Source organism: Balaenoptera ricei, chromosome 11, assembly GCF_028023285.1.
Source record: "Balaenoptera ricei isolate mBalRic1 chromosome 11, mBalRic1.hap2, whole genome shotgun sequence".
In the NCBI taxonomy this organism is placed as follows: domain Eukaryota; kingdom Metazoa; phylum Chordata; class Mammalia; order Artiodactyla; family Balaenopteridae; genus Balaenoptera; species Balaenoptera ricei.
The window spans coordinates 70,247,762-70,260,379 of NC_082649.1; the positions used below are offsets into that span (position 1 = coordinate 70,247,762).

At 57.5% G+C, this 12,618-nt stretch overlaps 1 protein-coding gene across 2 annotated transcripts in view; it reads right to left on the minus strand.

The window, feature by feature from the left end:
* Positions 1 to 12,618, minus strand: part of POC1A (POC1 centriolar protein A) — a 97,155-nt gene that overhangs the window by 46,612 nt on the left and 37,925 nt on the right. Inside the window, exons 8-9 of one of the 2 annotated variants that reach the window (XM_059937661.1) lie at positions 11,507 to 11,640; positions 414 to 482 (exon numbers count right to left, since the gene is read on the minus strand). The exons of the other annotated variant lie outside the window; for it this stretch is intronic. Of the exons in view, the coding sequence (XP_059793644.1) occupies positions 414 to 482; positions 11,507 to 11,640 (203 nt within the window). The remainder of the gene's footprint in view (positions 1 to 413; positions 483 to 11,506; positions 11,641 to 12,618) is intronic. 2 annotated transcript variants of the gene reach the window in all.

Sequence of the window (12,618 nt, forward strand, 5' to 3'; positions counted from 1 at the left end):
CGGCTGCCCTGAGGACTGAATGAGGGGTGACGCTCTTGCCATGTTGCCCTCATTACCAGGCCCGCAGTAAGCATCCAAGAGTTATCTAATTATTCACCTATAATCAGGAGAAAGAAGTTCCTAAAAAACCGTTTTAACTTTCTCATGGCAACAGTAACCCAGACTTCCTACCCAAGCTGGTTTGAGCTGTAAGGGTTTTGAGATGCTGCCACGGGTCGGCACCTGTAGCACTCCTGCTCTGGGGAGGCCAGGGCCCAGCTCTGGGGGCCCCACCCCAAGATCCAGGCCTCAAGATTACTGAAAGCCACCAAGGAAGCTGGTGAAACCCAGCCTGTCCATCCCCAAGACACCTCGGCCCCCTGTTCTGTTCTGCTCAGTATCAGCTGAGACCCCTCAGATCATTCTTTACTTACTTGTTCATCAGAACCTCCAGAAGCAAAATACTCCCCCGTTCTTGAAAAGGCAACAGTGGTGGCTGGACCCTAGGAGAACAAGCCAAAAAGAGCAAACACCAAAGGTCACTCTAGATTCTCAATGTACAGGAAGAAACCAGAAGCTCGTGAGTGAGAGCGGCAGCAGGACTCAGGGCTGAGCACCTCATCCAGCCCATGCCCTCCCCAACCTTTGGCGGAGGAACTGGCAGGTGCCCAAGCATGAGCACTACTGCTGAGACTCTGGTCCCAAGCACCACTGACAAAAGCCGGGCCGTGAGGTCACGCGTTGGGCCGACAGGAATGAGCAGGAAAGGCCGCGCTGACAGCCCTACCAGACTGACATCACTGCCCTCACTTCCCAAGGAGAAGCCGGACGTCAGAGAGGTGCACTGACCTATCCCAGGCCCAGCACTGGGGCCAGAACTCGGTCCCCCGACCCAGACCATGCCCCCCTGCCAACACCACACTGCAGCTGACCAGAGAAGCGCGGAGCCCCATGGAGGAGCCAGTGAGCAGAGGCAGGGCGCTTGGGGAGCTCAGGCGACCCAAAAGGCCAGAACCAGGGCAAGAAGGAGGATGGGGTGGGGTTACTGAAGGTGCCTGGGCAGCGGAGCAAAGTGACATGTCCCTCTAACAGGCACATCACTTCCCTCATGTTGGGGCCTTGGGAGGAGACATGCCACTCTGGCTTCTCACGCGCTGAAGGTCCACTGAACTGTCCAAAGGGTGATGTCAGGCCTGCACCTGGCCGCACCAGTGAGCACATTCAGGCTTGGGGCAGGGGGCATGATCTCCTGGTAAAGAGGGGGGCTCTTCACGGCTGCTGAGCCTGCGCGTCTGGGGCCTGTGCTCCGCAACAAGAGAGACCACGATAGTGAGAGGCCCGCGCACCGCGATGAAGAGTGGCCCCCGCTTGCCACAACTAGAGAAAGCCCTAGCACAGAAACGAAGACCCAACATAGCAATCAATAAATCTTTAAAAAAAAAAAAAAAAAAGAGGGGGGCTCTTACCCACACGCCTGAAACCCATTGCAGAAAGATGCACAGAGCAAGAGTCTGCTCGGCACACCACCACACTAAAAGTTTGGCCAAAAGGAACCATTGCTTCCTTTTGGCCAAACTGTTAATGCGGCAACACCTGGCATTCCCCGAGCAAAGCCAGATATAAGAGGTTCTCGCCTAGATGATGACAGTGCGGCCTCCATCAAAGGCCACCTCAGTTCCTCCAGAGCAGGACAGGGAGCAACAGGAGCTCCAACAGCGAATATGAGGGGCCTCTGGCAGTGGGGCTGACACAGCGGTGGACCCGTGGACGACAGGAATACTGGGAAGCACTTCCACTCGGCGGCAGAAAAGACTAGACAGGTTGTGGGCTGGAAAGGGACCCGACATCACGGAGCAAGGCCAGCTTCTGCCTGCCCAGAAGAGACAGGCGGGTTAGACAGAGCTGCCCCCTGGGCCCAGGCACACTGGGCAGGAGGCAGCATGTCTGCCCATGCTTCTGGAATCTACCCACGGCTCCTCCTCTCGGAGCTGCCCATAGTGGGGGTGATGAAGAAGTACAAGGGGCCCAAAGGGGCTGGGCTCACAGCAGCCCGGGAGTCCTCTGCAGCCATCCATCAGGACAAAGGAGATCCATTCTCACTGACGGGGAACAATGTCCACTTGCATAGGTGAGTGTGCAATACCAGGAGCGCAGCATCACGGGCTGCAGACGCAGGGCCTGGGGGTAGGATGGGAGCAGGTCGTCTGTCACCCAGATACCCTTCCAGGCGGACAGTCACCACACACTGACAGGACTTAAGTGGGGGGAGGCAATTTCAGGTGACTTACTTGAGTCTTAGAAATCTCTGTAATTTCCCATACTTTGAATCTTTTAACAAGTATATAGCATCGTTACATTAATACAAAAACAAAACAAAACTGTTTTCATTTTGAGGAAAAACAAAGAGGGAAGACAGAAAAGGGAAGGAACACAGTACGTGGAGTGTCAAAAAAAAGCCAGGCTCTCTGCCTGCCCAGAGCTCATTGAGGAATGGCAGGTTTCCAAGAAGTCACAGCAACTAAGGAACCAAACAAATATTCGTGGGTCAGTCTCCTTTCCTGTTGACACTCACCACCAGATGCCAAGTTGGGGACAAGATGCTGGAGGCCAAGCAGCAGCAGGACCACTGAAGAATGCGGCCGGCAGCCCAGTTTGGCAGGGGGATCAGGACCAGAAAGCAGGTGCTAGGAGCCCTCCAGGCAAGAAGAACTAGAGCCTTCCCCAGAGTCCAAGTCCCAGGAAACTCCAGGGAGGGCACGAGCGACAAGGGCGCTCAGAGGAGCTCTTGAGGGTTGAGGCCCACAGTCCTCCCCAACAGTGCCCGTTTACCAAGAGGACTGCATGGCTCCTGCACCAGGTACCTCGGTGTTCCTGGAAAGAGTGGTTTCCACGAAGGCTCCTACCCATCCACCCCGGGGCCCACAGAAGCAGTCCAGGGCGGTCAAAGCACAGCCCAGAGAATGGCTGGCCCTGGGCTCTGCTGTGGGCCAAAGTCATCATGGACTGCAATGCAGACTCGGCTCTTCACTGCTGACAATCTTCAACCCAACCCTTGGTGGGCCTTCAGGGCCCCAGACCACCCAGACCCCCAGAGACCTCACCAGGCCCTCTCCTTTGCCCTTCCCATCAGCACTCTGGCCCCACTGAACCGCTCGCCGCTCCGCAAAACTGTGAGCTCAAGAAGGCCTCTTTCCGTGTTCTTTCTGCAGCCTCCTACATTGAGCTCTGGATTTGGTTATTTTTGATCTTTCTTGGTTTTAAATAAATTCATTTAAGGCTACAAATTTGCCTCTGACTGCCATCTTGGAGCTTAGACCCCCAAAGTTTCCCATATGCAGTATTTTCACTGTCCTTCATCTCCAAATGTTCCATTTCCACTGGGATTTTCTCTTTAGCCCAGCAGTTATTTAGAAGTGAGTTCTAGTTTCCAAACCCTGCGGGCTGGGGGAATCTCTTTTATCACCGGCAGGGATCAGTTGTGATCAGGAGTGTTCTCTGAGACTGTCCCGCCTTCACAGTGGCTGATTCCTTTCAGTCAATTAGTCACTCTTGATGCATTCGTTCACCGGCTAGGGTCAGGCATGCGGCCAAGTTGTTTCTTCCCACAGGCAAGGCCCGGGGCCTCTGCAGCGCTTCCTGAGCGGGACTCTGAGCAGCAGCTCTCAGCTGGGCCCTCGGCAGCGTGGGTCTGACCTGTCCCTGATCGCCAGGGGTGCCCACCTGCCTGAGGTCCTGGTCCCCATCTGGCTCCAGGCCAGGTCCACTGGCAGGGACGCTGCCTAGCCTCAACCGGATCCTTCCTCCCTCCCTCTCTGGATCTGGCCAGTTGGAGCCCTTTGTGAGATGATCATTGTGAGCACTGGATGCAGCCCGGTCCCCCACCTCTCTCTCCCCCCTGACCCAGCTGCACGTGGCCCTCGAGCTCAGCTGGACTCACACCCAGTCATTTCACCATACACCGCCTCTGCCTTGCCAACCTCCAGACCCAAGGGACCGATAGTGGCTGGTTCCTTCACTCTCCAACAGCAAGGCGTCAATGCAGGGGGGAAAAAAAGGCAAAACAAAGGATGCCATGGTGTTTAGATCCCACAGCTCCTGACGACTCTCACTCCACAGCCCCTGCAGTTTGTCCAGACCTCTCCGCTGGCCTCACCCCCTCCGGCCTGACTCCCTGAGTCCCTGCACACCTGAACTTTGACCGCTGTGGCCACAACAGCTACAGGGGCAAAGGCTCAGCCAGGTACCCCCACCCCCACCACGCAAGGGTTTTGATGTTTTTCACTGGCTGCCAGCGAACAAAAAGCAACGTCACATCACACGCCCCATGTCAGAGGTAAAAGAAGAGCGGCCATCAAACAGATACACGGAGACCAAGGAGGCCTCTGGAGTGGGTGCTCTGGACTCTGACCCCCGCGCTCAGGCAAAGACACCGCAACCCAGTCCACCAGGACGATTCTTCCACAAATTCCCGCGAGGGAGGCTCGGCACTCACTCGCTAGACCTGTTGTGGGCTGGTGCTTATGTCCCTTCGTGGGGCCCCGTGGACAAGGAGCGGCCACCTAGGCTGCTCCTGACCTTGGCCAAGGACACCTGTTCCCAGCCCTCAACTCTGGGCTGCCGGCAGGGGACAGGGGGTCAGGCTGAGCTCTTGGTTACTTCAGTTGAAGTAAGTGAGCTCCTCTCCCTCTTTTTTTTTTTTTTTTTTTTAATAGACTTTTACTTTTTTTTTTTTTAAGTATTTGTTATTTATTTATTTATTTATTTATTTATTTATGGCTGTGTTGGGTCTTCGTTTCTGTGCGAGGGCTTTCTCTAGTTGTGGCAAGCAGGGACCACTCTTCATCGCGGTGCGCGGGCCTCTCACTATCGCGGCCTCTCTTGTTGCGGAGCACAGGCTCCAGACGCGCAGGCTCAGTAATTGTGGCTCACGGGCCCAGCTGCTCCGCAGCACGTGGGATCCTCCCAGACCAGGGCTCGAACCCGCGTCCCCTGCATTGGCAGGCAGACTCTCAACCACTGTGCCACCAGGGAAGCCCTCCTCTCCCTCTTAATGTCCCCTCACTTCTCCCGGGAGCTGCTCAACCATCCAAGGCAGATCTAAGCCTCTCAAGCAGCAAAGCGAGTCTCCAAAATGAACAACTACACAAGGGCCACAGGGCGCAGAGAAACGAGGTGGGAGGGGCCCATTCTGAGAGCTTCCTTCCTCCTGGGGCAGCCAGGGGCGGCCCACGTGCCCAGGCCGCTCTGTCCCCCTGCTGTCTCTCGTTCTAGAGGGCGAGTCCCCCTTGTTGCCACTTCCCCAGCCCCAGCCCCCGGCGCGGCACAAGCTGCCAGTAGCCTCGGCCGACCCCGTGCTCTGAGCCTGTGATTTCTCGACAACCGAGCACAGCCCCTCACACAGCTGCCCCGGGTTTGGGGCTCTGGGCCCTGGGTGATGGGTGCTCGCTCCACCGTGGGCCAGCTGAGGTTCAGGGAACCACGTGCCCGCTGGTCCCTGTGCGGTTCAGTCACTCCACAGAGACACGAACGCCAACTGCACAGCCGCAAACACCAGATTTAACGCCCCACCCACGCCCCGCCTACCCTCCTCTCCCAAATAGCTCTGGGGACTAAAACCAAACGAGCATGTCTCGAGATTACGTTTCGGAAAATACAGAAAAATAAATCTGTATTTCTAGCACGATGCCCCCACATTTGCCACACAAAACTATGGGGGCCTTGCTCAGGGCACAAGGCTTTGAAAGACAGCTGCCTTTGGTGGGAAAGCCCTCCCCTCTCCTGGTCTTCCCTGCGGCAAAGTGAGGGGTGAGCGGGGTGAGGAGGCTCCCGTGCAGCTGACACCCCTAAGTCTGTACAGGATCCAGCGAGAAGCAGGGTCTCCCTTTCCTCCTGCTTAACTGTCCCGGTCGTGGCAGATCCCCACAGCAAGACTTCCCAGAGCCTCAGAGAGGGCGCTGGCACCCCTACCCAGCCCAGTGTCATCAGATACCCGGCCTGTCCTCCAGGAGTCAGGCCCTGGAAAAGACCCGATGGGCGGGACTAATAAAGGGCAACGGAAGCAGACCTGTAGACCAAGGCAGCAGCAGGCCGAACCCACTCAGGACAGCTGGTGGGGACAAGCTGTCGGGGAATCACTACAGCCCACCCATTGTGGGACGGATTTTAGGAGTTGTGTGACAAGAGAGAAGCCAGAGCAAGAGGATGTTCTGGGGCAGATGAGAACAACCCTAAACAAAATAAGAAGCCAGATAAACCCTGCAGAGACTCTGTGGGTGAGTGGGAGGAGGGGAAATGGGTGAGCCCCATCCCAGAGGGGGAGGGGCCGACGGCTATGGCCCTGTGCCCATCAGTGGGCGTTAAGTCATCAGAGTCCCCTAATATGTACTCAGTTTCCTAACAAATATTACCCATCCATGGTGCCAGGACCATGCCCATAACAGAAACTTTAAACAGCCTTTTAAAGAGCTCTCATCTAGAACAGCATGGGGTCATTTTCCAAGAGCTGCGCAGGACAGGGACTGGCAGCCGTGAGGACGTGTCCTCTCCCAATATGACAGATATGGGCGTCGTTCTTACAGAGGAGGAAAGGCTTGGCAAAGTCAAGGTCTTGCCCACTGTCACAGGTTAAGAGGTGGAGCCAGAATGGTTTGACCCCAACGTCCAAACCCTTTCCTCCCATTTGTGGCCCCCCAAGGCTCAGGCTTTTCTGGCTGAACAAGATAGGAGAGTGTCCATCATTTTTCTAAACCAGAAACAGGTGGGTACAAGCTGTTCGTCCCTGGAGATGTTGGGGTGTTTCCTTAGAAAGCTGGGCATCAGACAAGGCTGCGAACCCTCCCCAACCGAACGTATCCAGCACTTGGTCTCAGTCAAAGCAGCTGGCAAAGGTGACCGGTGCAGGCTCTTTTCCAGCCCAATCACTGAGAGAGAAATCACCCCGGTGTCCCCATGGCGGAGGAAGGAGGACAGTGCCCCATATCCAGGCTGGCAGTGCCTCCCTGCTCTGTCCACTCTCCACCCGGATGGGCAGATTTGTCTGGAAGCCGAGGGCTACCCAACCTCTCAGCCCCAACAGGCTCCTCAGTCTGTCCCACCCCCCTGCCCTGGCAAAGGCGTCAGTGTCTGCTCGGCTTGAGTTTGGAAACCTGCCGCCCCTGCACAGCAGGAGCAGCAGGGCGGTGAGGGGCCAGGGGCCGTGTGGGGTTGGAGCCAGCAAAGGGCCTGCCCAGCTCTCTGGCCTGCTCCGCAAATCACCTGGGGACATCCACCCCGTGGAAGCCTCTGAAGAGCCACACGAGCCCCAGCTGCAGCCAGGGAGCTGTTTCTGGGGTACAGCACATGTGGCGTCGAGCTCCCACGGGGCAGGAGCCTCGCTCAGTCACCAGCCACACCCCCTGAATGGCCCTTTGTGGCTCACCCAAAGCCGGGACTGCAGGGGAGAAGCACCAGAATCCTTCAGGCTCACAATCAACTTGTAACTGACGTCCATCCCCAGCCCCACAGGTAAGCCGGCCTCACATGGGCCGATGGAAGTGTGACCAATCACTTGCACGCCAGAGAACCACCAAACTGCCAGCCTGGTCAGACTCCTGGGGGCACAAGCTGTCCTCAGTGCCAGCACGTGGGCCCAGCCCAGGAGACCCAGGCCACACTGGGTGATCCTGATCTTAGCTTTGCACTTGGCATGTGCCTGTCCTGGTGCCCCCATGCCTTTAGGAAACAATAAGAGACTTTTGGCCTCAACTCAGGCAAGAGAGCTTCTACCCAACAGCATGGCCTCCCCTGACCCTTCCTCACTTTTCCTCCAGTGGGGCTGGCTCAGGCCGGCCCTCTCACAGGACACGGAGACACTTCCCTGCCACACGCAGAGCCCCCTCTCCTGCTCAAGGTCTGGCTCCCCGCAGCACCAGCTCCCTGTGGCAGGCTCCTCTCGGCTGGCCCCTGACCCCCGGCCTGCACTGTCCCTTCTCATAAGTGTGGATCTGGAGGCCTGAAGGGGTGGCTGCTCCACGTGGCAGAACAACTCAATAGCCCTCCCTCTACGGCTCCCTTGGGGCTATGCCTGAGGGTGGTCACAAGGAGGTCCTCCAAGTCCAAACCAAAGCTTCCTGGGGATCCCTCTCCTGCTGGACCAGAACACCATCACCTAGCAGCAAGGCTGGAACACAAGAAGCCATGAGGCCCGCTGGCCTCCTACACAGACCAGTGATCTGAAAACAAGAGTGAGATCACAACTTCTAAAAGCCATACATATGAGGTCAATGGGTGTGGTGGAAACTGCAGATGTGGGTACTCGTTCCAGGTCGACAACCTTAAGCTGCATGAGACCCCCTACAAGTCCAGATCATTCTCTGGACCTCGGTTCCCCCGCCAGGACTCAAAGGTGCTTTCAAATCTGCCTTCTCATCTGGGGGACAGAATCCCTGGGCATCTGGGACCACCTGGGAGCTGTGGGCGCCACAGGCTTCTGGACGTGGCTGGTGACAGCTGTGCTTGGTGAGGCCCTCACTACCTCCTGGAACAGAATGTGGACGCTCAAGTCACCAAGGAGTGCAGCTGTGCATCTTCCTGGAAGGACGGGACAGGGAGGGGACTTCACGAGCGGGGGAGCCTGAGAGGACCAGACACCGCACAGAGCATCTGGGCGGGGCTTCAGCCCACTCCTCAGCCCGTGGTGCAGGCCCTCTCCCTGGGGCTTGGCAGGGGCAATACATCCTCCAAAGGAGTCAATACATCCTCCAAAGGGGTGTTAAAGAACTTCTTCCTGGAGCTGAGCCACTCTGGCCCGACAGCATGTCACAAACCCTCATAGGTCAGGGACATTTTCAGAGCACATTGGCTCCCAGTGACAACACAGGCCCAACTTCCACGGATTTGTCCCCTCGGGGAGAGCAAAGCCGCTCCCGTTCCCGGCCCAGATGTCCGCCCACACTAGGTATCTGGTCCAGCTGGCGGACTGCTTTTAACAACTGCCCGAATCAAGGCTGCTCAACCACACTCTCCTTCCTTAGGAAGCCACCCTTAGCTGACTTTGAATCGCCCCAAACCTAGGGGCAGAGTCAGATCCAACAAGGAGCCACAGCAAACCCTGGCAGACTGGGGCACAGAGAGGGGGCTAGGTTTTGCAGCACCCCTCACACACACACACCACGTACTTGCCCTCCGACATCAGCCCAGAGACCAGACTCTTGAAGAGTCTTTGCCCAAAAGAAAGCACCCTGGAGGCAGAGAGGGCAAAGGAAGTGGGCCAGGTCTGCCCACGTGGCCCGCTGGAGAACCCAGCACTGAGCTGCCACCGGTGAGTGCACAGTGGTCTCACCACAGGTCTTGAGGAGGAGGAGGAGGAGGAGAAAGGGAGAGATCAGCTCTCCAGGAAGAGGAGAGGGGTTAAAGCTAGCGCGGGGCTCTGGCCAGCTCCTTCCTCCCAGAATCGGTCTGCGAAACCCCGAGGAAACCAGGCCCTGGGGCTCCCACACCCTGCACCCCACAGTGGGGCTGTGTTATGGGTACTCCAGGAAGAAGAGCCCCTAAGACCCATGGCACACCAATGCTAAGTTTCTGTACTTGATAGGGACTTTGGGGGGTCGGAACAGAAACAAATGTGAGCCTCACACTCCGACTCCCACTTTCATCTGAGCGGGGAGAAGCCTACCCTGCTTCACCCAACCCTCCAAGTACCACCCAAGACTCAACCTGCCTCTCCTGGTTTCCTAACACATCTCATGCCACCTCGGCTCTGCTGATGTCCCCAGAGAGTCCCCTGCTTCCCAGGCCACGAGCCCCAGTGGGTGGGACCACAACATCCATTTCATACCCCTGGTGCCCAGCCCGGTGAGCTGGGAAGCGGATGACGAATGGACAAACGGACGGCAAGATGAACAGAGGTGAGCTTGCTTCTCCTTCCTCCCACTTCCTCTGGGCACTGCGAGTTTGGTGCCCTGAGGAAGAATTGATTTCTGAAGCCATTTCCCGTTCTCCACACCCCCAAACCACCGCTGTCCCTCAGCCTGTCTCCCACATTTCCAGGTTCAACAGCAGATAAGCAACTGCGTGGTTTCTCTTGGCCCCTGTCTCACTTCTCCAGGAGAACAATGTCCACAGGTTTCCCATATGTGCTGATGCTGGGCCCGAACACAGGAACAGCCTTTTAGATGCCGCATTCAAGGCTTCTCAGGCTGAGAGGTGAGTCAGCTGTCTAAAGAACGTCCACAAGAAAGGAGAAAGTGCTCGGTGATCACTTGGTATGCACCTGCCTGCACGGTGTTTCTGTGCATTGCCTTTCCTTCATTTTCGTGGGAGCAGGAGAGGTAGCAGCGTTCATGTGGTTTTCAAATGCCCTCCTGGTTATAAGATCCGAAACTGGTTACGTGTGAATCTAAGTAACTACTTGCCAAAGGGCTAACAAAGGTGGCTCCCCCACAGGCTGACAACAGGAGCAGCGATCACGCCAGCCCAGTGGCCATACGTGACACCTAGATGTGTCGACACCAGGGGAACAGGCCCGCTGGTCCTGCACACCAGACATTTCTCTGACAGAGAGGACCAGGGGTCACCATGGGCTGAGGGCAAGCGGCCTCCAGGTCCCAAGGAAGCAGAAGAAAAGGCCCATGCCCCACTCCAAGCCATGGCCAAGGCCCCTTGTGCTCTGACTCAGATGGCAGTGGGATCCAGACAGCGCTGGGCTAGACGCCTCACACCTAGCTGCTGGCCCAAGAGACGTGAGCAGCCCAGGGCCTCCCTCAGCCCTCAAGAGCCTGTCCCCACTCTCCGTCCCGTCTGCCCCTGCTCATGGGTGGAGAAGTGGACAAACTGAAATGCTCTGGTCTCTGCACCCGTGCCCCACTTGGATGTGGCGACCACGTCCCAGCAGGAGACACCCTGATGACCGCTCTGCTCAGCAGGAGACAGCTCAGCCGCACCCAGGCCGGCTGCAGGGGAGAACCACAAGCAGCCCACCGCCCACTGGGGCCCGTGCCCAGCTACTGCCCACATAGGGGGCCAGGGCACCGGATGTGTTGGTGAAAGACGCTCAGAGAGAAGGCCTCTCTCCCTCGTTTCAATTCTAGGAATTCCCCAATGAATGTGCGGTAAGATTTCCCTCCTTCACACCCGCCTCTGCAAGACACCTGTTGTTTCTGCCTCCAAAGGACCCCAGGAGGCCTGATGGCAATTCAGGGCATGAGTTCCAGGGCTCTACTCAACTGCTGGACCAAGTGATGCCTGAGGTCATTGGGGACAGATTCCATTCAGCCCCTGGGAAAAGTCTGTCAACCATGTCCAGAGGCCTCCGTTCCGACCCCCCACCCAACTGAACCCCCGTACTCCCTTCTCAGCTGCAGCACCAGGCCCAGCACTTCTGCCAGAGGTCACAGGTCTTGTGGGTGGGAAAGCTGCTTCTGCACCTCACCCCAACGTGCAGGCTGCAAGGGGACCACAGAACCCCTCCATCGGGCTCCAAGGGAAGGGCCACCTCAAGGCAGCGCCTCCACCCCACTCCATGCCACTCAGCCCAGGCTGACGCCCTCACCTGATGTCCATGGAGCGTGTAGAGCAGCCGGCCCTCCATGAGGTCCAGGATCTTCAGGGTTGAGTCGCTGGAGGCCGTGACCAAGTAGTTTCCCGACGGGTGGAAGGAGAGGGCGTTCACCGCCGCACTGTGCACTGGAGGAAGGACGTCACTCAGATGGGCTGGGAGGCCCACAAAGTCAGAAGACGGGCCCGAAGACTCGGCACAGGTCTGGGCTGGGGAGGCCATTGCCCAGAGTTGCTATGAAGAGCCCCACAAGGACTTCCCAGGAGGGCAGCACAAACAAAGGACAGGAGGAGACTCATCCAGAGATGAGGGCAGGGCAGCGGGAGACGCAGGGCAGGCGGGAGCACGTGCGGCAAGGCCAGAGGGATCAAGCCATTCCTCCACCTCTCCCTCCTCACCAAGCAGTCAAGCTAGAGCCGTACAGAGTGCTCAAACATAACGCTCAATCTGTCTCACATGCTGCTACTTCAGGGAAACCAAATGGAAAAGAAAACCCCTGCAAATGTCAATATGATGCCCCTGCCCCGGGGGAAAGGATGGGCATGGGAGTGGGCAAGAAAACAGCTTAAGACACGCTCTCAGGAGCCAGTCAGGCCCGGGTTCCAACCCCAGCCTCCTGACTGGCCCGCCCTGGGACCCTGAGCGAGCATCTTGACACACTGAGCCCTTTTCTCCTTCTGTGGCACAGCACCTACAAGTTAGGGTGCTGTAGGCATGCTGCCAGGTGAAGCCTGTGAAGCCTCTGTACAGAGTGAGCCCTGATGTCCCTCTCCGCTACCCCAGGCATCCCATGCTACTCCAGGTCCTGCCATTTAACTCACTTGACAGCTCAAGCCCATCCACGATTCTTCCCCACTGCTCCAGCCCAAGCCCCACCATCCACACTGGTGTCCCTCGCTCTCCAAGATCTGGCCACACCAGCCCTGTCAGCTCCCTAGCTGTGGGACCTTTCCACCCCTTGTTCCCCCTGGGCCGGGAAGACTCTTGCTCGCCTCTTCCCCAGAGCCTGCAGCTCACTCACTGCTCAGAGTCACCTCCTCAGGGAAGCCTCCCCTGACCTCGCCATCAGGGCCACCCCCTTGTTTGGTCCCTCCTGAAGCACCGTG